We start from the raw sequence: 27,586 nt of genomic DNA, 5'->3' as shown, positions 1-27,586 counted from the left end.
TATTTAAAATACTCTAATAGGACTACTATTAGGACTTTATATCTCTAGATATAAAGAGATTTACAAGGAACTATTATATATGTCAGAGGGCTAAAGTTTCGCGTTAACTATAATAAGGACTCCTCTAGCCCCTACCTATCGCTAACCGCTTCTAGAAACAGATTTCTATCGATTTTATAGTCGATCTCCCCGTATAAGACAAGAATTCTCCCTGGTACCTTATAGTAATCACCGACCGGCTGTCAAAGTACGTCTAACTCGAAGCTATATCCTCGATAGGAGCCAAGGTATACGTGCTCCGGTTCTAGGATATATAGTAGCGGTTTTACGGATTTCTGATACAAATTATCACTAATCGTAGTTTGGACTAGCTTAGCTAGTTTTAGACTACTCTCTATAAGACTGTCAGGATCGAGTAACTACTATTAATAGCCTATTATCTATAGATAGATAGAGGTATAGAACGTATAAATTAGGAGGTATAGACTATCCTATAGACTATAGTTTCCTTTATATAGTACGACTAGCCTAAATATCTACCTATATACTAGCTCGCAATTAATAATCGCGACTTAATAGTAACTAAGATAAGCACGAGCTACCTCTTCTACGGTTATAATATAAGCCTAATATAGTTTGCTAACTGTCACGGATAAGCACATAGATGGCCTAGCAGGCTACAGCCAGGACGCAGGACATTCCGACAGCCAATCACTTGACAGACCAATCAGAAGATTATCACTACCAAGACTAAGGTCTTCACTAGTGATAATAACATGTCACCGTTAACAACGCGGAATCATAGAGTAAAAGGAGAAATAGTACTAGTAATAACTATTAAAGAGGGACAGATAATTATATATATATAGCTAGCTAGTCACTCGTTATAGTAGACTCTAGGAGTTTACTAGTAATAGCAACCTAACCTACAATTACCAGTACTTATACTAAGCATCACTAACCATTATAGGAGACAACTCTAGTATTATTATAAACTCTTTAGCTTCACCGAATCCCTTAGACGACCTATACACTTATCCTGCTTAATTTACCTCCATCTAAACCCTTTTAGAAAAAGTCTAAGTTAGGTTCGTCACACGTTGCTATTACTCCCTTTATTCTATTATGGCTTAGAACGGAGGTAATTTCGACCTTGATATCGACATAGCTACTAACGTTACAGCCAAATAGCTGCTTGCCTAGCTCGGTTAACTCTAGCAACGGATTTAGGAGTTAGACTAGAGAGATAAGGTTACTTAAGCTCGGATTAAGGAACTTAAGAACGGCGAAAAGCACTCGTAGAAGCTAGTTAACAAGGCCTACGCCAAAATCAAGGTACTCGAAGGCGCCAAAGCAAGCCGCATCAAGATTAAACCATCTAGCAAATACAGAGGAACTAAGGAAGATCTTGTAGGATTCCTAACGAACCTCTGATCCTACTTCCGGCTCAATGACGACAAGTTTCCGGACGACAAAGCCAAAGTCCTCTATATAGCCATAAGACTAGAGGGCAAGGCACTTAGATGGTTCGAGCCTATATAGAATGACTATCTTACTAAGGAAGACAAAGACGACCGAGACGCGTTTATATAGGTAGTCTTTCGATCTTATAACCGGTTTAAAGAAGAGCTTTAGAAGGTTTTTAGCGATGAAGATAAGAAGATTTATATATAAGAAAGACTCGCTAATCTCCGATAGACTAAGTTAGTAGCTTCCCATATTATATAGTTTAGATAGGATATACTTAAGTCTTAGCTTAATGATAAGGCATTTATATAACTATTCTATAACGGCTTAAAGGAAAAGGTTAAAGACAAACTATACAAGTATAACTAGCCTAAGACTCTAGATAAATATATTATATAGGCTATTAGAATTAATAATCGACTTTATATATAAGAGTAGTAGAAATAAGGTTAGATAAATAGAACTATAATTAAGGCTAACGATAAGGAAAAACAAGTATACGTCAATATATTATATAGGACGTATCCTAGAGCTATAGATATAGATATAATATAAAAGTAAGATAAGAAGAAAATAGCTAAAGACAAGTCTAATGTTACCTACTATAACTATAGAAAGAAAGGACACTACAAACAAGAATATCGAAGCCCGAAGAAAGACTAGAAAATAGTCCCTAGAAAGAAAATTATAGCTATCAATGAAACCACTAAGGATATTATCAAAGTAATAGCTACAAGCTACAAGAATAGGGACAATGATATAGATAGTCCTAGACGCGACAGTAATAATAAAGACAAACAAGCACTATACTCCGAACTAGTTATAGTAGACCTAGAGATAGGTCTTGCTAAATAGGATATAGCAGGAGAGTATACACTACCAATTTCGATTCTCCTAGCCCTAAGGCAATAGGGTTTCACAGTTACCTAGAGGCAGGATAGATTGTAGACGACTGACACCTAAGGAATCGAAAGACCCGGACCTAATGTTCTATTCCTCTAGGAACGAATCAAATAGTACTATAACGAAGTTTTCCGGCTTAATACGGAACTACACGAACAGGATAGACGCTTAATTCGACTTACCTAGTAGAGCGACAAGATAAGGGACGAGATAAAGGAACTCTAACGTATTATAGAAACCATTAGAGGGGAATAGCCTATGACATATAATAGGCCTGATAGCTATACTAAGTATTTTGATGATTAGCAACTTAGCTATGACGTATAGAACCCCGAGTACTAGTTTATACGCGCGAACCATGGAAAGGATAAGCGTACGTAGGAAAGCTATTAGAAGAAACACTCCTACCTTAGCATTAGAGTATCTATAGTCTACGTATAGTAGGAAGGATTTAGGAAAGAGTTCTAATACCTCCTAGGCAACGCTACGTAACTATACCCTCGATACAAGGCACACGTATAAGTACCCTGGTTCCAGTGTATATTATACAAATGCCAATACCACTTTCGCGACAAATTCGAAAACAATCACTAGCCGACCTGACAAGGAAACGAGGACAGAAGCCTCTGCCCTATAGAATAGGTCTATAATATGGGAAATAGAGCGGCCAAATTGCTCTGGAAAATCGAAGCCTACGATCTAGAAGGCATTACGGTAGTACTAAAACGAGCCTAGCCTAGGTACTACAGAATAGGATAAGATATATAGGACTTGTACTAGAGTAATGACTACCTCTACCACATAGACAAAAAGAAATCGTAGATTTAGGAGCTTCAGACAAAGCTATAGTATATACGACGAAAAGCAGAATAGACCTAATAGTAGGAAGCTATAAGTACTTAGTAGCTTATAGAAATAAGTACGATCGATAAAGCCGCTATTAGCTAAATAACTAAAGAGGTTAGCACTGACCTAGGAAACGGGTCAGGGCCCTTCAAAGGGCCTGAAAACCATTAACGCCTATATAGCAGCGAGTGGTAGCGTAGTATAGGAGGAACTGGCGTAAGAGACTACTATATTAAGACCTCCTAGTAGAAATATAGGAAATCGCTACAATCTTTGGACGACAGTAGCAAGACAAGCGATTATAGACAACAGTATAATAGAAATAGCACGAAATGCTTGTACTAGTAGATAGTAGAGCAGAGATAAACCTGATTTCGCCGACACTTGTAAATTAGCTACGGATACCCTAGAGAATGAAGCAGAAGTATAGCATAGTCAAAGGGCCATTTCTAATATAATAGGTACGTAAGGAGACCGAACTAATCGACATTACTATGGTAGGGAAAACTACAATAGTTATATTTAGCATTATAGATATAGGTAACGATAAAGATATAATATTAGGATTACTATAGTATAAAGATTATAACCTAGACATTAGCTAGAAGAATAGTAGCTACCTACAACCCCAAACGGAGTTATATTTGACTAGTAAGATAGGGAGCGCGCAAGGATCACGAGCAGACAATACTTAGGGGAAGGCATGTCCTATGGATCTACTATAAGAGATAGACAGTGGCAGGCAGACCATTATAGACTCTAGAAGAAGCGGTATAACGATACCAACGTTACAATAGGAGGAACGAGCTAAACCGCTAATAGCTATTCTCTCCGTTGACAAATGCGGAGCATTGTAACTAGAGCAGTAGGTTAAGATAGGAGAAATCGCTAGTATTGCTATAGATAGAACTAAGTTTATATACTATTAGAAAACTGAGAAACGAGACAAGACTGGGGAAGTACCAAAGGAATACGAAGAATACCTAGCATTCGAACCAAAGCATCTAGAAGGATTACTAGAACACGGCCTATAGGATTACGAGATCAAGCTTAAGGAAGGAGTATAACTAAAGTTCTTTAAGATTTACTATATAAGCCAGATATAGAACAAAGAACTTAAGCGATATTTAGAGGAGAACCTTCGAAGAGGACATATCTATCTATTAATATCGCTAGCAGGCTACCTAATCCTATTTATACCTAAGAAAGATAGAAAGCTATAGTTATATGTCGACTATTAGTAACTTAACGAATAGACTATAAAAAACTAATACCTGTTACTACTAATCTTACGGCTCTAAGATTAGTTAGCAAGAGCCCAATATTTTACGTATCTTAACTTGCCATCAGCCTATAACTATATACAGATCAAAGAAGGCAATAAGTAGAAAACGGCCTTTAGGACACCCTATAGCTACTACAAGTATCTCGTCATGCTATTTAGACTTACAAACACGCTAGCAACGTTCTAAGCCCTAATTAATTAAGCTATCTAATCCTTTCTCGACAAATTTGTAGTATGTTATCTTGACAATATACTTATCTTCTCTAAAACGATAGATAAATACCGGAAGTATATAAGAGTAGTACTAGATATATTACACGTATATAAGCTATTAGTTAACAAGGAAAAGAGCGAATTCTATATTAGGAAGACGGTGTTTTTAGGATATAAGATATCCCTAGGACAAATCCGGATAGAACCTTTAAAGGTCAAAGCCATCAAGGATTAGCCACGACCGACGTTAGTCACGGAAGTACGAAGTTTTATCAGGTTTACAAACTTCTACTAGATGTTTATTAGGAACTTTAGAGCAATCGTACGACCTTTATACAAACTTACCAAGAAGAATACTAAATTCCAATAGGAAGAGCAACACAAGCAAGCATTTATATAGATCTGTAATGCCATTACTAAAGATCTAGTACTAGTACTACCAGACCCTAAGAAGCTATTTAAGGTAGAAACAGACGCTTCAGACTATGCCATCGGAGGATAGTTAGGATAACGAGACAAACAAGGGAAGCTACATCCTATAGCCTTCTTTTTAAAGAAGCTTAATAGACTATGTCTTAATTATCTAATCTATAATAAGGAACTACTTACGATTGTCAAAGCTTTTAAGGAATGGCGATTATACCTTAGTAGCACGATTAAACTAGTATAAGTATATATAGATTATAAGATTTTACAATACTTTACGACGATAAAGGAGCTTAATAGATAACAAATACAATAGGCAGAATTCCTTATAGAATTCAATTTTGAGATCTACTATAAGAAAGGCAAAGAGAACATACAAGTAGACGCCTTAAGCTAACAAACGGATTATATAGAAGGACAAACGGAAATAACACCACCGTTATTTAAGGAACAAATAGACAGAACGCTATATTACAGAACATAGATACCTATAGGAGACAATCTACTCGACTTGTTCCTAGAATATTATATAATCTTTCGAGAAGAAAGGATCAACAAGATATAATATTAAGTAGCACCCGGACTAGTAGTACCTGACGGAGTAGAAGAAAAAGATAGGAAACTCTAGTACCGAGGCAAAGCGTACATCTATAACAAAGATCAATAGCTGCGAATGATTCAAGGACTCTATAAGTCGAAACTCGGAGGACACAAAGGAGTTACGAAGACTGTCGTACAAGTCAAGAAACACTACGACTTTCCATAGCTAACGACATAAGTCAAGGAAGTCGTATAGAACTATAATATCTATAATCGAAGTAAAACGGCACGATATAAGCTATATAGGCTACTTTAGCCACTACTAATAGCCGACAAACTATAGAGATTAGTTATAATAGACTTTATTATAAAATTGCTAGAATCTAAGGACACGGCTATAGGGGTAATCTATGACAGTATTCTCACTATAGTAGACTGCCTAACTAAATAGGTATACTTCTTTCCCTACAAGGAGTCCTAGATAGCAGAACAGTTAATAGACGTAATCTATTGGCAAGTCGCATCAATACACGCTTAGCCATAAGAATAGATTACCAATAGAGACATTAAGTTCGTATCGAAGTTCTAGCAAGTGTTAATATAATGATTAGGCGTTAATAGCAAGCTATTAACAGCATATTACCTATAAACCGATAGATAAACGGAGCGACTAAACCAAGTTATTAAATAATACCTCCGTTCTTACATCAACTACTAGCAAGATGACTAGGTCATGCTATTACTAATAGTATAACTTGCTTATAACATAACGCTAATAGAAACGACTAAAGTCATACCGTTCTTCGCGAACTATAGATATAAAGCAGACCTTAGGCAAGGACTAGAGGTTATAATGCCAAGAGCAGCAGTTAAAGTGGAACAAATGTACGTACTATACAAGAAGCTTAAAAAGGAACTTGAGTTTATTAGAACTAGAATAAAAAACTACTACGACAAACATAGGCTTAAGGGACCTTACCTAGAAAGGGGAGACAAAGTTTACCTAATTATACGAAACTTATAAACCAAATAACTAAGCACAAAGCTAGACTTTAAAAAGGTTAGACCCTTTGTTATCAAAGAACGAATTTCGACATCTAACTACCGACTATCGTTACTATCATCTATATAACTATAGACAGATGTTTTTCATATTTCACTTCTCGAACCAGTACTAAAGAATGCTAAGGTTGCTATATATATCGAAGTAGAGGACAAAGAGGAAGAATAAGACGTCGAAGAAATTCTAGATTTATATATTATCAATAGGGAACTATAGTATCTAGTTAAATAGCTTGATTTTAAATTAAAGGATAACTTATAGGAACTAGTCAAGAATTTAAACTACCCTAAGAAACTAAAATAGTTCTACCGGCAGAACCTAAATCAACTAAAGGAAAACCTAGGACAGAACTAAAGACAGCACCCTAGTTAATAGCATTAATAGTATCATTAATCTATGACAAGGGTATAGTAGGCGCCTCTTGCCGCTCTTGCCGCTTAACCTCCTCTAACTCGTCCAAGGTCGATAGACCACGTGCCACTATATCAGTACCTTTCTCTACCAAAAACTCCTTCTACTAACAAAGACACCGGAGCCGTATAAGCTTTTCGGATAACTCGTACTAGGCTTCTTCTAGACGGCGTTAGGATTTATCTAGCTTAAGTTCGGCACGACGTTTAGCATCCTTAATATGACGCTGCTCCTAGAGAATATAATCCATTAGAACGAACATTAGGAATCACATTTAAAAAAAAAAAAAAAAGAGAAAGGAGACGTACTTACAGGAAGAAAGCAGTATACTAGAGCTATCGTAAGAACGACCTCAACAAACGTAGGCTTTATAACGCTTCGTACGTACGATCATTTTACAGACAAGGCCTTATAATACGTACTAAGAGCAAGGTATAACGACAAAACTATTCTTAGCGATATTCTAAGCAAGGGAAGCACGGTAACATGTAGAATGCGACTTCCGTTTCTCTATTAGCATCTTGTTAGCAAGGTAACCATAACATAGAAATAGGAAGAATGTAGTACTTATAACCAAAGGGTTATTAGCGCTATTTAAAATAGCCTAAGAGGGCTTTCGGGTCGAAAGCCTTAAAGGAGGGGCATTATATCACAGATAAGCATATAGACAGCCCGGCAGGCTACAGCCAGGACGCGGGACATTCCGACAGCTAATCACTTGACAGACTAATCAGAAGATTATCACTACCAAGACTAAGGTCTTTACTAGTGATAATAACATGTCACCGTCAACAACGCGGAATTATAGAGTAAAAGGAGAAATGGTACTAGTAATGACTATTAAAAAGGGACAGATAATTATATATATATAGCTAGCTAGTCACTTGTTATAGTAGACTCTAGGAGTTTACCAGTGATAGCAACCCAACCTACAATCACTAGTACTTATACCAAGCATCACTAACCATTGTAGGAGATAACTCTAGTGTTGTTGTGAACCCTTTGGCTTTACCGAATCCCTTAGACGACCTGTACGCTTGTCCTGCTTAATTTACCTCCGTCTGAACCCTTTTAGAAGAAGTCTAAGTTAGGTTTGTCACACTAACCTACTAGACGCTCTTACCTTGACCCTATAAGGAAGAGCTACTAATTTCTTATACTACCTAAGAGAAGGTATAGAATAGACCTAGGCTACCATTATATATACGTAGTAGCGCTAGTAAGAAAACGCTAATCGTTCTCGACGCCTAGCTAAAAGATTTAAGGTAAGAGATAAAGTATAGCTATCCTTATATAATATTAAAACTAATTGCCCTAGCTGTAAACTCGATTAGGTTAACGCTAAGTATAAGGTAATCGCGGTACTAATACTACTAATGGTAACTCTAAATGTTCCCTAAGGCCTTTACTCTACCTTCTATATTAATCTTATTAAGTATGCTATATCCGACCTATTACCTTTATAATATATATTAGATTTCTAACCAGACCTAGTATTAGAACTCTCCTAGGAAGGACTACTATAGGAAGAATATGAAGTAAAAGTAATCCTTATAGCTAGAAATACAAGGGGGAGAAGAAACTAATATAATATATTAGTAAAATAGAAGGGATATAATACTTTAACTTAGGAACCGTTAGAAAATCTAAAAAACATTAAAGCGCTTGATATATTTAAATAGGAATAGGGAGACATATATTAAAATAATAGACTAGTTATAAATAGGAGGTAAGGAAAGGTATAAAATAAATAATTTAGAATTTACATATAGGCAGGCAAACCTAGGGCAAACGAGCAGCAAACGCGTTACAGACGTATTACAAACGTGTTATAGATACGTTATAGAGATGATCTAATTATAAAAATAAAAACAAATATACTAACCAGAGCATAATACGCTTACTCCGTAATATCCTCCTCCTTATCTTCCTCCTCTAAAATAATAGTTATAGCAGCAAGGGTAGGGTCGTTACAATTACGGACTAGGTACGTTACACGCTCGGCAGGTAAGGAAGAGTAGTAGGTATAGGAACAGCCGAAGTCGATCAGCATAGGTACGGGGCGTACAGAGACGCTCGTACGGGCGTAGGAGGCAGGCAATAGGGTGCCTAGGACGTAGGCAATAAAGGTAGCATTAGTATCGACTAAAGTTGATATATTCTTATTTATATATTATATCTAGCGTAGTATGCTATTGTTCTACGCTATAGCGCGGTATATAAGCTGCCTAGTAGCTTATAAGGTAGGGTTAGGGCCGGTAGCAGGCTAGATAATGTTACCGCAACGGGTAGGGGTATTAGGGGCAGCGGTAGTAGTGACTAGGGCAAAGTCGTTATTAGAACGACGAGAACTTGCGGCTAGGGTGGGGGCGAAGGCGGCCTATCTAGGTAAACGGTTAGACTAGGCAGCCTCGAAGAGTATAGCGAACGAATGTACTAGCGTGGAGAACTTAGGCGTTAGGATAGCGTAATAGGCGCCCTGGTTAGCGGTCTTATGGTAGGCAGGGGAGGTAAGGGCAGTACTAGTATCGTAATAACCTATGATTTTCTTAATACCTATACGTAAGTAAGGGTTGTTAGCTTAGAGCTATAGATCCTAAATATAGCTCCTATAATTCTTATAGTATATTGTATAGGAGGCGCCCTAACCTTAGATATACTTGACCTTATTGCCTTTTAGAAGTCGGTTAACGTATAGTAGGTAGTACTATTACTTCTTAGGCTATAGTTCTAACTTCTTATTAGAGGAGTTACCTTTAATAGTATACTTACTAAAGGAGAGGTTAATATTCTTATACTATAAAATAAAGAGTTAGTCTATACCTTATATATATATATAATAACTAAAATTAGTATAGGTAAGGGAAAAACTTATATAGTAATCTTTATTTTTATTACTACTAGGGTAGTAACTATTACTACTATTACTAAGTAAACCGATAGCTATTAATATACTAGATAGATACTAATTAAGAAAAAAAAAAACTTAAGGGTATAATAAAGGTATAGGCAATAAGTATAGTTATAGGAGGCAGAGGTAGTTAGAGGGTATAAAGGAGGAGAGTTGGTTATAGGTAAGAAAAAATTAAGAGGAAGAGGGAAGAGGAGAGCGTATTTATAGGTATGGAAAGAGGGTAGTAAGGGAGTATACTAGGCCTAGGTAGACTACTTATTATATACATGACTTACTACTACACGCACAGGTCGCATTATTCTAATAATAAAGGGAAGGAGGTATAGGTTTCATCCGAACTTGAACAACTACCTATTTACACATGACACGCCATTATACGTACAAGTTATATTATCATGGCAACAAAGGAAGGAAGACATAGGGCCCGCTCGCGGGACCGACATATAGGGCGCGATATAGGGCGGGTCGGCCTGGCGACCGCGAAAAAAGAGGGGGGGTATATTATAGGTCCGGGCTACACCCGGGCTAGACAATGCCCGGGCTTTACCCGGGTACGGAACGGACCTACCCTGCCCTACTCACCTACGCCCTACGGGTCTATAGAGCGTTCGTTACTTATTCGTAACTCGTCCGGTGGACACGTGGCTAAGGCCCGGTTAGGGCCCGACCCGGAGCCTAACCGGGCCCTACCTGGGTTATAACGTATACATTTAAAAGGCGCCCCTCTATATAACTCTTGTGTTCTTTCTCTTTTTCCTCCCTAAGGTAGTTGAATAGGATATTATACGCTTATCTGTAGTTGCTATAAGGCTAGTACATTATACCTAGGGGCATATACCTTTAATAGGATACCTTAGAATCTGGTTTAACACTAGAAAACCTATTACTACTCCCTTTAAACCTATCCTTTACCTACTATATTTACTTTAATTCTATTACTTGTTATAGATAAGGCTTTAACTATTACTTTAAACTATATACTCGGCTTAGCTAACCTATTAAATAGCTACCCATTTAATTAATAGGGCTAAATAGCCTACCTATTCTGGTTAGCAAGGCTAAACACCCCTCTTATTTAGGCACTTTTCATCCTATCTTTAAAGCCCTGCCCTAAATTATAAGAACCCTAGTTTTTCTACTATTTCCTACCTCTTTAAACCTCTTTTACTTCTTCTATAACTTCTTTAATAACTACCTTCTTTTCTAACTATTAGACCCTTTAATCTAGCCTTTTCTATTAACCCCTATTACGTAGCTATCTCCTATAGCCTATGTATTGCCATTTCTATCAAAAGGAGGCTTTAGAGTTTATTTTCCTACCCCCTTTTGCTTATTCTATCGCACGTATAAGAAACTACTAAGTTTTAGCGATTTTGGCTAAGTTTTGTTAACCTAGAACTACCTAATAATAGCTATAATGGCCAAGTTAAAAAGTAGGGCCAGGAAAAGCAACAAACAAGTTACTAAGGGCACTAAAGGCCCTACGGCTACCAGCCCGGCCTAAGGAAATAAGCCTATAGCTAGCTAGCAAGATACGCCTATACCGTAGTTAGTAGCAATAGAGTTAACTAACACTACCACTATTATGTTCACGCCTATTAATTAGCGGAAGGCACCGTCAGCTATAGGCACTAGGGCAGCCGGCCAGGCGTAGCCTACACCAACACCTATATAGGGAGTATATTCAGGCCCTGTAAGCGAGAATAACAGCCCGGATAATAGAGTCATCTAGGAGGTCCTTAACCGCGTGGACACCTTCCTCGAGAGCGGTACAGGCTTTACTACCGCCATAGATAACGAGGAGGAGGTTTAGAATGACCTAGTAACAGGTAGCCTAGTCTAAGTACACCGTAAGGATACAACCTTACACTTCGATTCCGAGGGCGAAGACCTTACTATACCTTAGAATAACCTATAGCATGTACCTCCTTTGGCCGTTGCTAATAATTAAACCAATATATATAACACTTTCGGCCCTCTATACCTATAATTACCAGATAATGCTATCGTCAAATGGTGCTATAATAGTAATATAGGTATTATAGCCTAAGTCCTAGGTAATATCGTTAATATAGTCTGTACTAGCGCTAGTAAGTACGATATAGTTCGCCTCTTAGCTATATACTACTTTGTCAATAGCTACTAGTCCTAGGGAGAGCAAATGACCGTAGCTAACTATAAGACCTTCTGTAGTATAGATAAGGATAATGCTACTAAGATCCCCTGCCTAGAGGCTAGATTTGCCTTTATTAAAGTCGATAGCAAGATAAAGGCTATACTCTTTAACATTATCGCTAGTACTATAGTTATAGTTGACTTATATAAGGCTACCGAGGCCAAGATCTACTATATTATACTAACGCTATTCTTTACTAGGTACTATAAGACCTTAAATCTATAGGGAGGATTCTAGCCTCGTACTATTAATAATAATATAGTATATAAAACGGAAGGTAGCTATATAGTCATATATAGCTAATGTATCGGCATAACTAGATAGGTATTAATTGACCTATATAAGGTATATAAGTATGAAGAACTAGCCATTAATAGCCCTAATAAGCTAATAGACTAGGATAATAGGCCGATCTACTATTGTTAACCAAGTTTGCTATTACTAAAGTATAGGATATAGTAAATAAGAAGAGGCTACTAACGCCCCTAACTATACACTAGGTAATTCCGACGCTCGAGCCTACTAACCGCCTATCTTACAAATCGGATATAGCTTAACTAGAGTAAAACTACTAAGACTCCGGCTCTACTAATACCACTACCAAGGACACGACTATATACCTATACGTGCCTACTAGCCTACCTATAACTATATAATAGGGTACCAAGCACTATAATAACGAGGGTATATTAGTCGTCACTAAAACTATAGATACTACTACTACCGCTCCGACATCCTAGGCCTTGCTATAGCTAGACCTGACACTCTACCCGCCTAAGCCTATACCCTAGCCTATTACGCTAACTAGGCATGCTTAGCGTAGGGTACCTACCGGTAGGTTTGTCTATAGGAGTAAGAGGGACCTTAATGATAATAAAGAGGCCAAATTATAGGCTAGATTTAACGATGCCTGTGTTATCTTCGACGGCCTTAAGGAGGCAGAAAACACCCTTGTAGGTATAGAGTTCGACCCCTTTACTAGCACTAGGGTCATCAAGTCCAGCCTGCTATACCTGTCTATAAGCATGTTAATTAGGCCTGTCAAGGATTACCTTGCTTATACCTACTAGGAGTATCACGGCAATAAGGATATACTTATCTGTACCTACTACTAGATCTGCCGCTACTATGAAAAGGCTAGTAGTAACTCTTTCAGGGCTAACCTAGCCATATATAGCCTTAAGAAGAAACTAGAGACTATATATAGGACGTACTATACCATTGGTATAATGCCTACTAGTATACCTAAGCTTAAGGAACTATTAGTAGCTTATATCCATATACCTAAAGGAGATAGTAACGCTTTAGTTAATAGCTACCTATTTAAGCTTAGCTGCCTACATTATAGCCTGCCTAGCTACTAGGTTATATAGCCTACGCCTATATAGGTCATTACTACCTAGGGTATAGCTAAAGATAACAAGGCCGACAAGGACTTCGCTAAGCGCCAGTAACTAGCTACTAAGGCCAACCTTCTTAGGCTAGCTTAGACTATAGTTTAGAGGTAGGATAAGGCTACTAATAGCGTTACCAAGGCCCTTAACTAGATTAAGGAAGAGCTTAAGCAGCTATAGGAGACTTTGATAGCTATAAACGACAGCTATACGGCTACCCTTAACTAGAAGAAGGGCGTAGATAAGAAGCTATAGTAGCTCGAAGGTATAATCGCCTGGCTTAATAAGCGTACTATATTAGCTACTATACTATAGAGGGCTCCTAGAACGTAGCTACCTATAGCTCGGCTACCGCCAGCCACCACAAGGGCCGGTGCCCCTCCTAACTTAATTGCCCGCCCGGTTATACACCTGCCGCCCGCGACCACTGCCTAGAAACGACTACGGCTAGAAACGCTAACGTAGGAGAGCCCCTCGTGTAAGAGGGCTACTAGTACGCTCCACGGTAACCATACCCCGGCCAGGGACACTTAGGCTAGGGCTAGGACTTTTGTGTACCTATAGTAGGAGCGCCTATTAGCACTATCCGTATTCCTAGATAACCTAGGCCCGGCTAGTAATAAGAAGGACTAACAGATAAGCGGATAGATACGACCGTAGGATAGAGAAACGATTACAAGGACTGTCGCAATAGACAAAGACTAATGTATTTACTAAGTTATGACGGGTCGTCATTTTTCCTTTCGAACCCCGGTACCTATTACAGTATTTAGCTATCTAAAGGTTAGATCTGACTGACCTACTAATAGGGATAACGAGCTAGGGTCAATATGTATTTAGATAGCTTTTCTAAGTGCCTCTAGCACTTAGAACAATTAACGCTTTTATTACCTACTTCTGTAGACCGTAATAGTTAGTCTAGGAGTGCCGCCTACAGCGCGAATACCGCTATAGTGTTATACCTGTTTGCAGCCTTCTAGAGCTGTACCAATTATAGCTACCGAGCTGTAGTAATACTTTCTCCCTAATCTAGTCTATTATAATATATTAGTTTAATAGAAAAAGACTAGTCTTTTTAAATCCTATTATAATATTTTGGCGTTTAAAACTAGTATCCTAGATTTTCTAGAATTCTCTAATAAAGTCTGCCTAGGTAAATATAAGATCGCTATTTTGAATTACTTGCTAGAGACATCGTTAGTATACTTCCTTAAGATAGCGAAAGACTCTTATATCTATTAGCTAAATAAAGTATATTAAATAGGAAGGGAGGAAGATAATAATAATATCGAATAAGAGGTAATATTTATAAAGCTTAAGGTTATAATATCTTATGAAGTTATCTAATATAAGTAGTTAGTATATATATTCTTCTAATAGTATAGATATATAGACTAAATCTTTAGAGGTAATATTATCTAGGTTAATAAAGTATATATTAAGAGTAAGGCTAAAGTCATAATAGTTATAACTAAACTATTCTTTAAAGCTTATATTATATTACTAGAACTTAGTATAGATAGTAAAGGAGTATTTATTAAAATGTTATATCTAATCTATTATAATCTTAGTATTATTAAATACTATCTTTAACTTATGGAATCGAATTTCCTTATTAAGACCATCGATATCCTAATCTTCTAATAGCTATTATTTAAAGATATAGAATACTAGGATAATATCACTAATAGCGTTTCTAACGCTAATTATACTTATCGACTCTTAGTTATAAAGGTCTAGAATCTCTAGCTAATAAAATATTATAGTAAGCATTCTATATCAATATCTAAAGGAGGGAACTAACCTTCTTCTTCTTATTCGTTTTAACTATTAAGATCTTAAACTGTCTATTTAACATCATAAGTATATATTTAGTTTTATCTATATTCTAATAGCTAGATATAGTAATCTTAAAGCTTTTAATAGTATCCTTAAGCTTATTAAAGAATATCTCTAGTTCTTCTACCTACTACTTGGCTAAGAGTTAGTTTACTTTAACTAGTTTAAAGAATATTAACTAAAACTATAGATAATCCTATTTCTAATATAACTACTAGTACTTATTAATAGGAAGGTAGAGAAGATTATAACGTACCTATAAACAGTTAATAGTATCTTAGAGAAGATCTTTAGTAGCAAGAGAACTAGATTTAATAAGCTAGTATGTATATTCTTCGAGGGCCGAATCTTTGTTTTTTCGAAGTAACTAAGGTCTTCTAACTACATTACTACTAGTAGCTAGAAGTCTAGTATTCTTTAAAGACTTCAAGTGCCGGCTAACCTAGGTCTTTCTAGTCTTAAATAGCTAAGCCGTATACCAAATACTAGGTTGCTTTCTATAGGGTAAATGGCTAGTTCGGTGGCAAGCTTAAGTGGTAAGGAGCCATTTGGCAGCCTATATACTAGCCGGTTCCTGGATTTAGTCAGTCAGAGGTATCGTATATAGGAAAGTAGGTTTAACTAGGCTTGTAGTAGTGGTTATGTCTTCGAATATAGGGAGTTGGCTAGTAAAATTGGACGCGGATTTGGACGTATACCTGTCCGGCTATATTGGCATGTCTGGGGGTTTTGGCCCTACCTGTCGGGAGACAGGTGGTAGTCCTGAACTAATTAGTCAGCAACTAACCACCGGGAGTAGAAATGGGGTAGACATGTGGTTTTCAAAGCTTGCTCACGTCTTGTTTGTGGGCAAACAAGGCTTTGCTGACACGGACCGTATGAGTTGAGTGGAAACACTGTTGCTTTCTCTTTTTGTTGTCGTTTCCAGTTCCCCTGACAGCGACGGAATGGAGAAAAGAGTATATAATTTCTGCTAACAAAAGAGATCGGGGGAGAAGACACAAACATACAACCACTCGGCTCAAAGGAAGAAAGTAGTTTTGGACTCAGCCGAGCCCCGTTCAACGATGAGCTCACAACAATGAGCCTCTTTCATGCCCTGATCCGGACCCATCACATTACTTCGCGCAAGAAGGTTGCCCATCTGCGCAAGGCGGCAGGAAAGCTTGGCTGCTATGCCCTCCTTCGGAGCGGAGGTTGCCCGGGCATCATGTATTGCAAAGGCAGCGAGGAGGACGTGAAGGAGTGGGTAGGGACTGTCCAGGTAGGCTGAGCAAGACCCTCCAGAGAAGAAGACGCAAAGCTACTAACACTAGGGCGCAGCGACTACGATACAAGGATTTCCAGTTGGTTTCAAAGCCTGCGCCGATCGACGCTACGGTGGCCAAGCCAGAGGACCGAACAGGGCTGTTTGAAGTGGCCTCTGTCAAGGAGTTTGCCGATGCCATGGAGAAACGGGGCATTTCGGAGTGGTTCAAGCGTGGAATGGAGTTTGCATGACCGACCTCCGCTCCCTCTCCCAGCTCCCGGCGGGACGTGAACCTACCATGTCCAGAGCCGGGGCCTTTTCAGGCCGTAGATTCGACCGCTAGTCGGGGTGGTTTCTTGCTTTGACGACCCGGGACGGACGGATATGTCTCTATACGTTTGACCGAACCATCACCCTCTCATCCTCGCCAACCTGCCCAACCTCCCCAACACTCCGGCAAACCACGGCGTCGCCCACACGCTCGCCGCGATTCTCACCGGAAGGAGCACCTTGGTCAGCGCGTACGCCAGACCAATCTCGACAAGGATCCGATACTTGGGATCGGCCTCCCACCTCTCCAGCGCCGCCTCCGTTTCCGCCGTTCCCAACCCCTCCAGTTCCCGGCTCGCGCTTCCCTGCTTACCCTTCTCTCCAGAAGAAGGCGAATAAGAGGGAGAAGACGCCTCCTCCTCCTCCTCCTCCTCCTCCCCGAAGCCAAACCAGCCCTTCTTGGCGAACCAGCGCTCGAACCGGCCGACGCCCTCCCGCACGTAGGCGCCGCAATGCTCGACCACCCACGCCGACGAGACGGGTGCGCGGTCGGTGTAGTGGAACAGCCCGAACAGGGCGAGCAGGGGCACCACGGCGGTGATCTCGTGCAGGACGAGGAAGGCGGCGACGTGCGTGAGGGGGGCGCCGCGCAGGCGCGAGGCGTACCGCTGCAGCGGCCGCGGCAGGCGAGACAGCAGTCGGGTCAGGCGGGTGGTTGCTGCTGCTGCTGCTCTTGTCGAGTCTGCTCCTGCTGTTGCTGCTGAAGATGCTGTTGTGTTTGTTGTTGTTGTTGTCGTCGTCGTCGTCGTCGTCGTCGTCGAGGTCGGCGATGTTGTTAACGGCGCGCCCGAGTTCGGCTTTTGAGAGGCTGTGCTGTATGGCCGTTGTTTCGGTCTGAGAGTGGCTGATGGCTGGGCGCGTGGGGCACGTGGGGCTCGGCGTGCCGGCGGGGGGCGGAAGAGAAGGCGAGAGAGTGATTGCGATATGAGATTAGAAGGCTGGATGAGACGCATAGTGGGAGCTGTGTCGTTGATCAGGCTATACCAGACGTGTGGCGCAAAAAGTATGGTTTTTGCTGAGACTGGGGCCACGAGTTGCAGTGATCTCGGCTGTTTACCATGTTGCTTCGTGCTGGGCGCGTCAAGTTGCAGTGCCTCCATTGGTGGGGCCTCGTAATGCGCTGAACGGTCAACCTACAAGGTTACCTCCTGCTTCTTTGAAGCTCCACACCGTCCCCGGCGGTACTACAGGTACTGTACCGTACCTGACCTACTATGTAAGGTACTTGGTGAAGCCCCGGCTTCGTGTCAGCCCTTGAATATACCAAGTCAAAAAGAGGAAATAAGGAGAAGGCTCAAGACATGGCATGTACTCCGCTTTCTTTCTTCTTTCTAAACCAGTGTTCTTTGTTCTGTTCTCAATTCGTGAGTCCGTTGCTACTTGCTCTAGCCGAACCCTCTTGTGTGCCCTCAAGCCGTGAATGCCATGCTCACAACAAAGGAGCAGTGGGAGTCTCCAAACGCTTTTCATATCCTTTGTGAACAATATCCCAATGATACACTAACTTCCGGGCTGAGGCCGCCATTCACGAGCGCTTCCTTGCGAAAACAGCGCTTCCACGGGCCAAAAAAAAAAAAAAAAACATCGGCAGCCATCTGAAGGCAATGGCCAACTACTGTAGTTGCCTGGACGGTCGGTGGTTCGGAACATGACCATTGTGGCGTTGGAGACTCGCAGTGGATCAGGGGGAAGACGCAAACGGAGCGGGCCTGTTGGCAAGCACCACTCTGTACCCGTCTGGATCCTCAAAGGTCTTGCCGTAGCGGTCCCAGTAGGGGTTGAAGCTTGCAACGGCTTGAAACCCATTTTCCTCCATACGTGTCACCGCCTTGGTGTAGGCATCGTCGTCGGGAAGGTAGAAGACTAGAAGGTTGTCCTGCGTCGGAGCCCGGCCGACGTCGTGGCCCCGAAGTTTTGTAAATTCAATCTGGTAAGCAGCAGACTTGTGGCCGAGCACAACGCCGTCAAAGCCTAGGTGGTCGGCAAATCTGCCCAATACCTCGAAACCGAGGCCATCTCGATAGAAGGGCAGCAGCCTGTCGATGTCGTCGGTCGGCCGCGCGACGCGGAGATGAGCTGCGGCGAGCGCCAATGCCCCGATTTGTTCGCAGGCAACCGACGGCGGCCAAGATTCGATCGCGGCTGTGTACTAGTATGTACTCGAGTACTGTGCACCTAAGGTATCAGGTGTATATGTATATGTGTATGCAAAGCTTGCAGTGATGTGCGGGTCGCGCATTGCCCTCGGGTTGCGTAGGATGTGCCTGATCTTTACATCACTCGTCCATGCGAGGGAATCTCATCCTCTAAATACCGACATGACAAGGACTCCGCACATGTGTCACTGGCAGGGCGCTACATAAGGAATGTACGCTTGCAATACTAGTAGTGTAATCCGTACACAGTATGTACGCATTGTGTACGGATCCGCACACAGTAGTGCTTGGCTTGTGGGGAAGGTTTCAGCAACTGGCCCTGGAGGGTGAAACGCTAAAAATATCCCCCAGGGTCAGGCACGCCAGGTCAAGGTTGGGGACCCACTGTAGCGGGTGGGATCAGCAGCCAACACGGCCACGACAGACGCGCAAGCGTTCAACAGCAGCACCACAAAACTGTGGCTTCATCCGTTTTGACGTTGTCACCAACGTTCGAGTCTTTTTCTTCGACCAGTTTCTTGCGACACCCAGACACTCACTCGGTTGTTAGCGGCGCTCGCTTTCTCACGGAACACCCGAGTCAAGACCATTACCTGATCCGCGACTTCCCTGCCTGAGACTGCCGCCTTACACCCGACCCACTTCGCAAACAGCGAAAGCAGCAGGGCAATTTCGCCCCGAGCCCAACCTGCCTCCATGCCTCCTCCGGCGCTTCGTCCGGCAACGGGCCCTGCCTGGCGGGGGGTCGCACCCAAAATCGCCCGCGCCTCGGCCGCTACGACATCCGCCGTCCTGCTCTCGCACCGCGATCTCACCGTTAACGACGCCCAAAAAGTCACCCTCGGCATCATTGCGGCTTACGTCGTCGCTATCGCCCTGCTATGGAACCTGCCGTATATCAAATGGATCCTATGGCCGTTCAAGGTAACTTCCTCTCCATCCAAACCCGCACACCCTCCCCCCAACCCCCCCCCCCCACCCAAAAAAAAAGAAATACGCATACTTGTTCGTATAGTTAGTATAAGCCCCCCGAGCTAACAGCACGGGGCACAGATGCTGGTGATTGCCTTCCACGAGTTCGGCCACGCTTTCGCCTGCGTCCTGACGGGCGGCCGCGTCGAGTCCATCAGCCTCGACCCGCACGAGGGCGGCGTGACGCACATGCGCGGCGGTCGCAGCGCCGTGACCCTCCCCGCGGGCTATCTGGGCTCCTCGCTGATCGGCGCGCTGCTGACCTTCGCCGGGTTCAACATCAACGCGAGCAAGGTCGCCAGCATCGTCGTCGGCGTCTGCTTCCTGCTGACGCTCTGGTGGGGGAGGAGGGACTGGCTGACCATCCTGACCGTCCTCGCCGCCGTCGGCCTGCTCGTCGCCTGCTGGTTCATTGCCCACGCCGAAGCGCTCCGCTTCGTCATGTGAGTGTTTTTTTTCGGACCCCGACAAGCCCGTCGGGTCTGTTTACGGGCCCGGCACCCCCCTTCTCGAACTACTTCCCGGCACAGACCCCCATCAGGGACCAATGACTGACGACGTGCAGCCTCTTCATCGGTGTCATGTCCAGCCTTTATAGCGCTTGGGATATCGTGAGTTTCTCCCCTTCCCTCCAATTTCCCATCCGAGTTGCCTTTGTAACATAAGGGTGTTTATGCTGACATCAAGCTAGTGCGATGACCTCATCCTCCGCAAAGTCAACAGCTCCGACGCCAGCGTCTTTGCCAAGCGCTACGGCGGCTCCTCGCAGTGCTGGGGCGTCATCTGGTCCATCATCTCCCTGGGATTCATGGCTGCCGGCATCGTGGCGGGCATCGCGGCGTTTCGGCAATCTGCCTCCCAGCAAAGGGAGGACTCGCAGCACTTTATCCCTACCAAGTTTTGACGACTCTATTTCTTTAGCGGGCATTTACGAGACTTCCTGGTTTAAACGGACGGTGGCTTGACAGGCAAGGTGCATATGGGGGGGGGGGGGGGCGCTATGTTACCCAGGCGTTGGATTGCGATTCGGGCAGATGTAATGACTTGATACCCGCGCTGTGCGTTTCCCTGGCGGATTCGATGGCTTTTCTTTGTAGGATAGGCGGCGTGGGCATGATGACCATGTATGAATAGACGAGACACAGCAGAGAACGATAGGAGAGGCCCAGAGGGAGAACAGAGTTGACGGCAAAACCATGGTTAGAAACTAACATTTGTGCGTAAACTGGTCTTTTCCTCTCCCCTGTAAGAAAATCCCCCTTCCGACCCTAAGTGCTTGAACCCCGTACCTACCCATCCTCATCAAAATAAGTCCCCAAAGAACACCAAAGAAATCATTGAATGAAAAAGAATCAACTCCTCTGTATATGCAGGCACACAGCAACGCAAGCCACTAGAAACACAGTGAGCTCCATCAGCAATACCCCTGTTCCCCGAAGTGATGCACCATATCGACAGGCTCTATACATCCGCCAAATTGTCAATACCAGATACCCAGGCCAACGCAGCAAAGGCCCCTCAAGAATCTACATCTGATTGATGGATGAACCCCTCCCTTCCTCGTGGGGATGACAAGATGCCCTCCCGCCGGGCATAGCAGATACCGCTACCCTCGACAGCCGACTAAACGCCAAACGCCAACCACCGTGAACAACGCCCACGGCAGATAGTCTTGAAACGCCCCGGAGCAAACAGTCCCGCTCACAACTGGTATCCCATACCCCCGAGGTACTCTACTCCCCCTTGACCTTGAAAATTTTACCGTCCTTTTCAAACAGCGCGTCGAACGATGTCTTGATCTGACCTTTCGGGCATCCCGGGTTGCTCGCCGCAAAGAGCTCAATCACACCAATCTTGCTGAGCGTTGGCATGGAGCGGACAAGGTCTTTCAGTTTCTGCTGCATGTCGGGTGGCAGCGGGTGCTGCGACTTCTTGTTGCCTGCGGGGGCCGCAGCAGAAGCCCCCGAATTGAGAGCCTGAAATGCATCTGATGGTGCGGGCGGGGGTGCCATTGGTTTACCACGCGCGTTGTCCTGGGCACCACTTGATGGATTGGAGGCGGTCGTGCCGGATGTGGACCCGGTCGGTGGCGCGTTGCCGTTGGCCTTCGTCTTGGACGTCTCCCAGTACGCGGTTGAGAAGGGGTCTATGCTGTGGTCGTGCTCCAGAGATTCTGCGCAGGATTAGCACACTTGAAACAAGACGAAATAGCAACTGAGCGACTTACGCAGGACGAATTCCAACCGGTATTTACACAGCTCCGGCTCCGTCGCAGTGCGGTTCTTGTCCTCCCAGGAAGGTCCTATGCTCTCCGGCTCCATCCCGCCGGTGAAAACCATCCTCGAAGGACCGACGTCTTCAGAGTCGTCCAAGAAGTCGTCCATGTCTTCGTCCATGTCGACCTCCTCCTCGTCATCGTCCAGGTCGTCCACATCCTCGCCCTCCTCCTCTTGCCACTCTGCCTCCGAATCATATTCGTAGTCCAGCGGAAGGATTCTGGAGACAGGCTTCCGCGCCAATTTTTGGAGACTCGTTACACCAGGTGGCAGACCGCTGATGGTTCCAACATACGGTGGCCTCACGTCTTCCCTGAATTGAATCACCTTCAACGGTACAGACTTCAGGGCCTCAAGGGCGTGCTTAGTCTGCGCGCTCTGGGATTCCTTGCTGATGTCGCCGGCGGCATTGGAGGACAGCCCTTCAAACTCGGCCATGATCTTCCTGACACTGGGATAGACACGCCCACGGCGAACTTTGTACGGGATTTGAAGTGCTTCCAGCGGTTTGAAGGTTGTGATCGGATGTTGGCGGTCGCCCAGGAGATACTCGTCCAGGATCCTGGTCTTCGCTTCTCTGGTCTCTTCGTCCAGCTCTGGAAGTTGACTTGCCATGCGGACATGTTTCTTGACAAAGAAGGGCTTGAACATCTGGTCGTAAAGGGACATCTCCTTGCTTCCGCCCTTCGCCGTCGCCCCGATCGCCTGTGATTGGTCGGAATTGGAAGCAGCGGGCTCCTTTTTCGAGACGGTCGTTGTCCGGAACATGCTGGTGAGCTTCATTTGGCTGCGCGCCTTTCTGAGCTCCTCCTCTTCCTTTTCGCGCCTCTTCCGCTCTCTCTCCTCCGCGCGCTGTCTTTTTTCTTGTTCCTTCTCTGCCCTGTCGGCAGCCTTGGCAGCTCTTTCTTCGGCCTTGGCCGCCTTTTGTTGGGCCTTGAGCTTGTCAGCCTCTTCCTTCTCTCGCCTCTTTCTCTCCCTTTCCTCATCCCGCTTGCGCTTCTCGGCCTCCCTAGCCGCTTTCTCTTCCGCGGTCAGCCTCTTTTTCTTTGGCGGCTCGCCGGCCAGTTTTTGAGCTGTAGGGTTCCCGGTCGTTGAGCTAGGCTGTGCTGAACCAGTTGACGGTGCGGGGGGTGCTGGGCTCGGTATGGGGGAGGGCGAGTTGGGGTTCAGCGGACTGGATGGTGGCTCGCTTAAACTTGAGCTCGACTTTGCTTTAGGGGAAGCCAAAGGCCCATAAGGAGCACATTGAACGTTGTTTTCCTCTAAAAGATAGAATGGAATGCTCAGCCATTGTCGTCTAGAGGTGGAGGGGGTGTTACTTACTGTCGCTCAACGAATGATCGGCCTTGCAGTCCTCTGACTCCCCGAAGGCAGCCCCGCAGGAATCTTGGGTGAGAAAGTCATCATGAGATCTCTTGCGGCCGGCCACATCCCGGTCTTGGACGTCGGTCGCCATGGCGAGGAATGACATGAGAAAATGAGGCCCTGCGTTGACAGGCAACCAAGCGAACGGAACTGTATATCGAGGAGGCAGTGCGCGAAGAAAACAGGAAAGTTGGCTAGATCATGGCACGTAGTCGTCAGGAATTGATGGCGTTGTCGTTTTGCTGAAATCGACGACCTCAATTGACCGGCCGTGCTTTAGGAGTTGAATGTGGAGTTGCGTTTGGTTTGGCGAGGGCCGCAGGCAGCGATTGGTGAATGGAGCTTGTGGTGCGAGTCTGGGGAAACGCGTTTCACACGCGACTTCTTTCTCCTAGGCGCGTCACGCGTCATTACAGAGTAAATTGATGTGGCGCATGATGTGGCTTGCGCGGCCAACCAACGACGGAATACAGTACGGACTACAGATGCCGTCCGTACTACGGATTTCGTCATGGTTGATGAAACAATTGCTTGTCACTGCCGTATTGGAGGCTTGTGCACTCTCGTTATTGCCGAATAAGTCAGCATTTAGAGGCATACTAGTAGTATCTTGGTAGGTTATTATACTCATAATTCGGACAACGGTTTTTGTTGAACTGTATACTTCTACCTTGAAACAATGAGGAATGACAGAATCGGTGGATGAATAGGACGAGAGAGAGAGAGAGCTGTAGCAATTCCACGCGAAGATACTCGGGCTCCTCTTCGATCCCGGTTGTGCCCGGTCAAACGCTTAGCAAGTGAAAGTGAACTCATAGGACGCCACCCGGGCCGAGGTGTTGGTTAATCGGTGCGGTTGCAGGGAGGCAGACAGAATCACTGGCAAAAAAGGTCCGCATATTAATATGTTGTCATGGCCAGAATGTTCGAGGCGGACATGGAACGTGACACGACCAGACGCAACTGTACATACACAGTACACTACGGTTCCCTGCGCTTAACATGCCCAATATGGTTATTGGCTTAGCACGTTGATGAATTTCGGTGACGAAACCGCTTCGCATGCAAGGCCATGATCCCGGAAACGAGCCGGACGTTAACACGGGCTCCTATACGTAGGATCGGCTTCCGAGGCCTGGCCTGACCAAAAGATTGAGACTCCCACCTTCCAACACTACCAAGTTTCCGACGCAGCCCGGCCCGGGACGAGATCAGGTTCTGTCGTCATTAGATCCCCTGGCTATGACACCGCATCAGACCATGCTTAGAAGCGTGGGTCGGGGGGGGGGGGGGTCAAGACATTCCTGTGCGAGTGTTGACATCACGGGAAGAGGAGATTTTGCCAAGGCATATGTATCCGCTTGATGGTCCGGGTAACTGCATTCCTTCAATTGGTATTGCTGGTATCTCGACTCCAAATGAACCTCCCCTGTTCTGGAAGCGTCCAGCGTTTTCAGCGGCTTTGTAAACACGCCCTAAATACGTGACCTTACTCCATCCCCATCCCACTTCTCATCCTCCTCCTCCTCCTCCTCCTCCTCTGGGTATTATTAGACAGAAAAACGGCATGCAAAAGTAACAAGCGGCCGTGAGATAGGAAAAGACGCATAATGTTTCAATGACAGAGTTCGAACGATTGTAGTTACCTAGCCACATCCTCCAGCGCCGGAAGAAATATGCATGGACTAAAATGACGGAAGGAAAAAAAAAAAAAAAACAAATGGCCGATGTAACAAGCAAGAAAAACCAGACCGTCAATGCCCGAGCCGGAAGGATCCTGTCCCTCTCGCTCGCCCCATATCCATCGACGTGTAATTATTAGTCGGGGTTGGCAATGTACAGCCGGCCCGCGGTCAAGGTCATGGTCCGCTCATCCACGCTACCCCGTCGCTTCAGCTCTTCGACGCTCTTGACGCTCTTCTCGCGCGCCACGGTGGCGTTCCTCTTGCTGTTGTTGGCCAGATGAGAGGAGGCGCCGTTGAGTTCTGGGACATTGTCGAGCCGTTCGTTGCTGCTACCACTGCCGAAACTCTTGGCCGTCCCGCTGGCCGCGTCGTCTGCCGGGGGCGACTGGTCGCTCGACTTGATCCCTACCAGGGAACCGGTCCGATCTGGGGTGCCGCCGGGGCTCCATTTTGTGGCTCCACCTGCGGGGCCGAGGCCTCCAGACGAGCGGTACGGCATGGCTCGCCTGGCGCTCGACGTGCTGTTGCGCCCGGAACTGCCGGTCCTCCGGTGATTCTGCCTTTGAATGGCGGCGTCGTCCTCATCGCTCTCCTCGCCCTCTACCTCCGTAGCACTCAGGCGAAGAGGGACGCCGCCCACCCCGTTGAAGTCGCTGTTTGGCGAGTAACCGATCACGGTGGGTTTGCCGTGATGGCGGATCTTGGCCGCCACCTTCCCTCCTGCGGAGCTCAGGCCGGTCGCAGTGCGTCCCGTGCCGACGAGGCCCAGCCCCAGGCCGCTGCTCGCTCCCGCGATCTCGCGGTATGCTCGCATCTTTGCGGCCCTCTGTTGTGCTTGTAGCCTGGGGTCTTCATGCTGCGCGCGATCGCACCATACCGTCGCTTTCTGCTTCCGGAGAAGCGCGACATAGCTGGGCTGTGGCGAGCCAGTCGCTCCCCCCGAGCGGCTCGAGGTAGATCTTCTGACTTCTAATGTCGGCGATGTCCTGTACGCTGCCGGCGGAACCATCCCGCCGCTCGAAACGGTACTGAACGTGTTGACGCTGGCTGACCGTCTCTGGTGGTTGACCGGGGGTTGGGCGAGATGCATTGGTGGCTGATAAGGGTTTGGCTGGAAAGGAGGCCCTTGCATACCCGCCGGAAACGTATTAGAGGAGGTCGTCCGCGTGCGACTGTGGGTGTAGGACGCATTGCTAGCAGGCTCCATCGGCGGCGCGCGGTTGCGAGCATACGGATCGTCATACGCCGGATCGGCCGGCCATCTCTGAGACATGTTGGGAGATGGTCGCTAGACCACTGACGGACACTGATGTCGAGGCGCGGGTCGCAGCGCGGTCACCTCAGGGGTTGATCTCTCTGTTCGCAAGGCAGCTGGTTGGTTGGTCTTTAGTTAGGTCGGGTGCATGCGCTCGAGGAGGATCTCGAGTGGTCCACGGCCGTGCAAGCAACCACGCAATTGACGGAGAATAACAATCTGCTGGTGGAGTAGAACAGCCAATCTCCTCAAGATGGTCTAGGAGTTTTAAAAAGAGGGGTCGCCGGTGTTAGAGCGCAAGTGTTTGTTCGACAAGAGGAGAAACGACGCGCCCAGAAAAGGTCAGAAAGCAGAAGTTCCCGTCGAGCCTTGGCGGCTCCCACGTTGCATCCCCGGCCCTGGTCCGATGATGCTATATGTGGGAATCAGGCAGTCTGTTCGGCCTGACAAACCCGGCTTGGCCTCTATGATTTCCTCGATGTTCCTTCCTTGTCCGAGCCCCAAATGATCCGCTGGTCGGAAGTGGCCAAGCAGATGTCTGCTGCGAGTTTCTTTGGTCTTCTCCAGAGGCGTTTGAGGTGAGCGAGCTGGAGTTGGGGCCGAAACTCCCTGTGCGGCCGAGAGCCCGGTCCACGGAGCGCTAAGTTGTGTTGAGCACGGAGCGATCGGGCAGCGCTAGCTATGTCAACCAACAAGCGCCGGGCGAACTTGAGGGAAAAAAAATTGCGCGCGTTTCGACGCCGACCCCAATCTGTCCGTCTACTTCGCAAGGCACGGTGAAGAAGTAGTGGTGTCTGGGGTGTTGAGGATAACCACCAATG

General features: G+C 45.1%; 7 protein-coding genes across 7 annotated transcripts; 2 read left to right on the top strand and 5 right to left on the bottom strand.

The window, feature by feature from the left end:
- Positions 1-9,054: 9,054 nt before the first annotated feature.
- On the bottom strand, positions 9,055-10,364 carry MYCTH_93007 (uncharacterized protein; the record flags this gene model as incomplete). Its single annotated transcript, XM_003661479.1, has 6 exons — positions 9,055-9,299; positions 9,435-9,534; positions 9,592-9,710; positions 9,927-9,951; positions 10,083-10,097; positions 10,344-10,364. The coding sequence occupies 6 exons, from the start codon at positions 10,362-10,364 to the stop codon at positions 9,055-9,057; spliced, it is 525 nt and encodes a 174-aa protein (XP_003661527.1).
- Positions 10,365-16,558: 6,194 nt separating this feature from the next.
- Positions 16,559-16,977, top strand: MYCTH_2116909 (uncharacterized protein; the record flags this gene model as incomplete). The annotated part of the gene is made up of 2 exons (XM_003661478.1): positions 16,559-16,741; positions 16,801-16,977. 2 exons carry the CDS (start codon positions 16,559-16,561, stop codon positions 16,975-16,977), a joined length of 360 nt encoding a protein of 119 aa, XP_003661526.1.
- Positions 16,978-17,038: 61 nt separating this feature from the next.
- Positions 17,039-18,088, bottom strand: MYCTH_2301025 (uncharacterized protein). Its single transcript, XM_003661477.1, has one exon. The coding sequence runs from the start codon at positions 18,007-18,009 to the stop codon at positions 17,137-17,139; it is 873 nt and encodes a 290-aa protein (XP_003661525.1). The 5' UTR covers positions 18,010-18,088; the 3' UTR covers positions 17,039-17,136.
- Positions 18,089-18,555: 467 nt separating this feature from the next.
- Positions 18,556-19,472, bottom strand: MYCTH_2142974 (uncharacterized protein; the record flags this gene model as incomplete). The annotated part of the gene is made up of 2 exons (XM_003661476.1): positions 18,556-19,205; positions 19,458-19,472. 2 exons carry the CDS (start codon positions 19,470-19,472, stop codon positions 18,738-18,740), a joined length of 483 nt encoding a protein of 160 aa, XP_003661524.1. The 3' UTR covers positions 18,556-18,737.
- Positions 19,473-19,614: 142 nt separating this feature from the next.
- Positions 19,615-21,307, top strand: MYCTH_2301022 (uncharacterized protein). Its single transcript, XM_003661475.1, has 4 exons — positions 19,615-20,136; positions 20,266-20,627; positions 20,774-20,795; positions 20,876-21,307. Exons 1-4 carry the CDS (start codon positions 19,909-19,911, stop codon positions 21,086-21,088), a joined length of 825 nt encoding a protein of 274 aa, XP_003661523.1. The 5' UTR covers positions 19,615-19,908; the 3' UTR covers positions 21,089-21,307.
- Positions 21,308-21,649: 342 nt separating this feature from the next.
- On the bottom strand, positions 21,650-24,016 carry MYCTH_2301021 (uncharacterized protein). The gene is made up of 3 exons (XM_003661474.1): positions 23,784-24,016; positions 22,412-23,722; positions 21,650-22,357 (listed from the first exon to the last, which is right to left on the bottom strand). The coding sequence occupies exons 1-3, from the start codon at positions 23,914-23,916 to the stop codon at positions 21,918-21,920; spliced, it is 1,884 nt and encodes a 627-aa protein (XP_003661522.1). The 5' UTR covers positions 23,917-24,016; the 3' UTR covers positions 21,650-21,917.
- Positions 24,017-25,111: 1,095 nt separating this feature from the next.
- On the bottom strand, positions 25,112-27,212 carry MYCTH_2301019 (uncharacterized protein). Its single transcript, XM_003661473.1, has one exon. It carries the CDS (start codon positions 26,781-26,783, stop codon positions 25,644-25,646), a length of 1,140 nt encoding a protein of 379 aa, XP_003661521.1. The 5' UTR covers positions 26,784-27,212; the 3' UTR covers positions 25,112-25,643.
- Positions 27,213-27,586: the final 374 nt, after the last annotated feature.

Source organism: Thermothelomyces thermophilus, chromosome 2 (assembly GCF_000226095.1).
Source record: "Thermothelomyces thermophilus ATCC 42464 chromosome 2, complete sequence".
Lineage (NCBI taxonomy): Eukaryota > Fungi > Ascomycota > Sordariomycetes > Sordariales > Chaetomiaceae > Thermothelomyces > Thermothelomyces thermophilus.
This window is presented reverse-complemented; position numbering and strand designations above follow the sequence as displayed.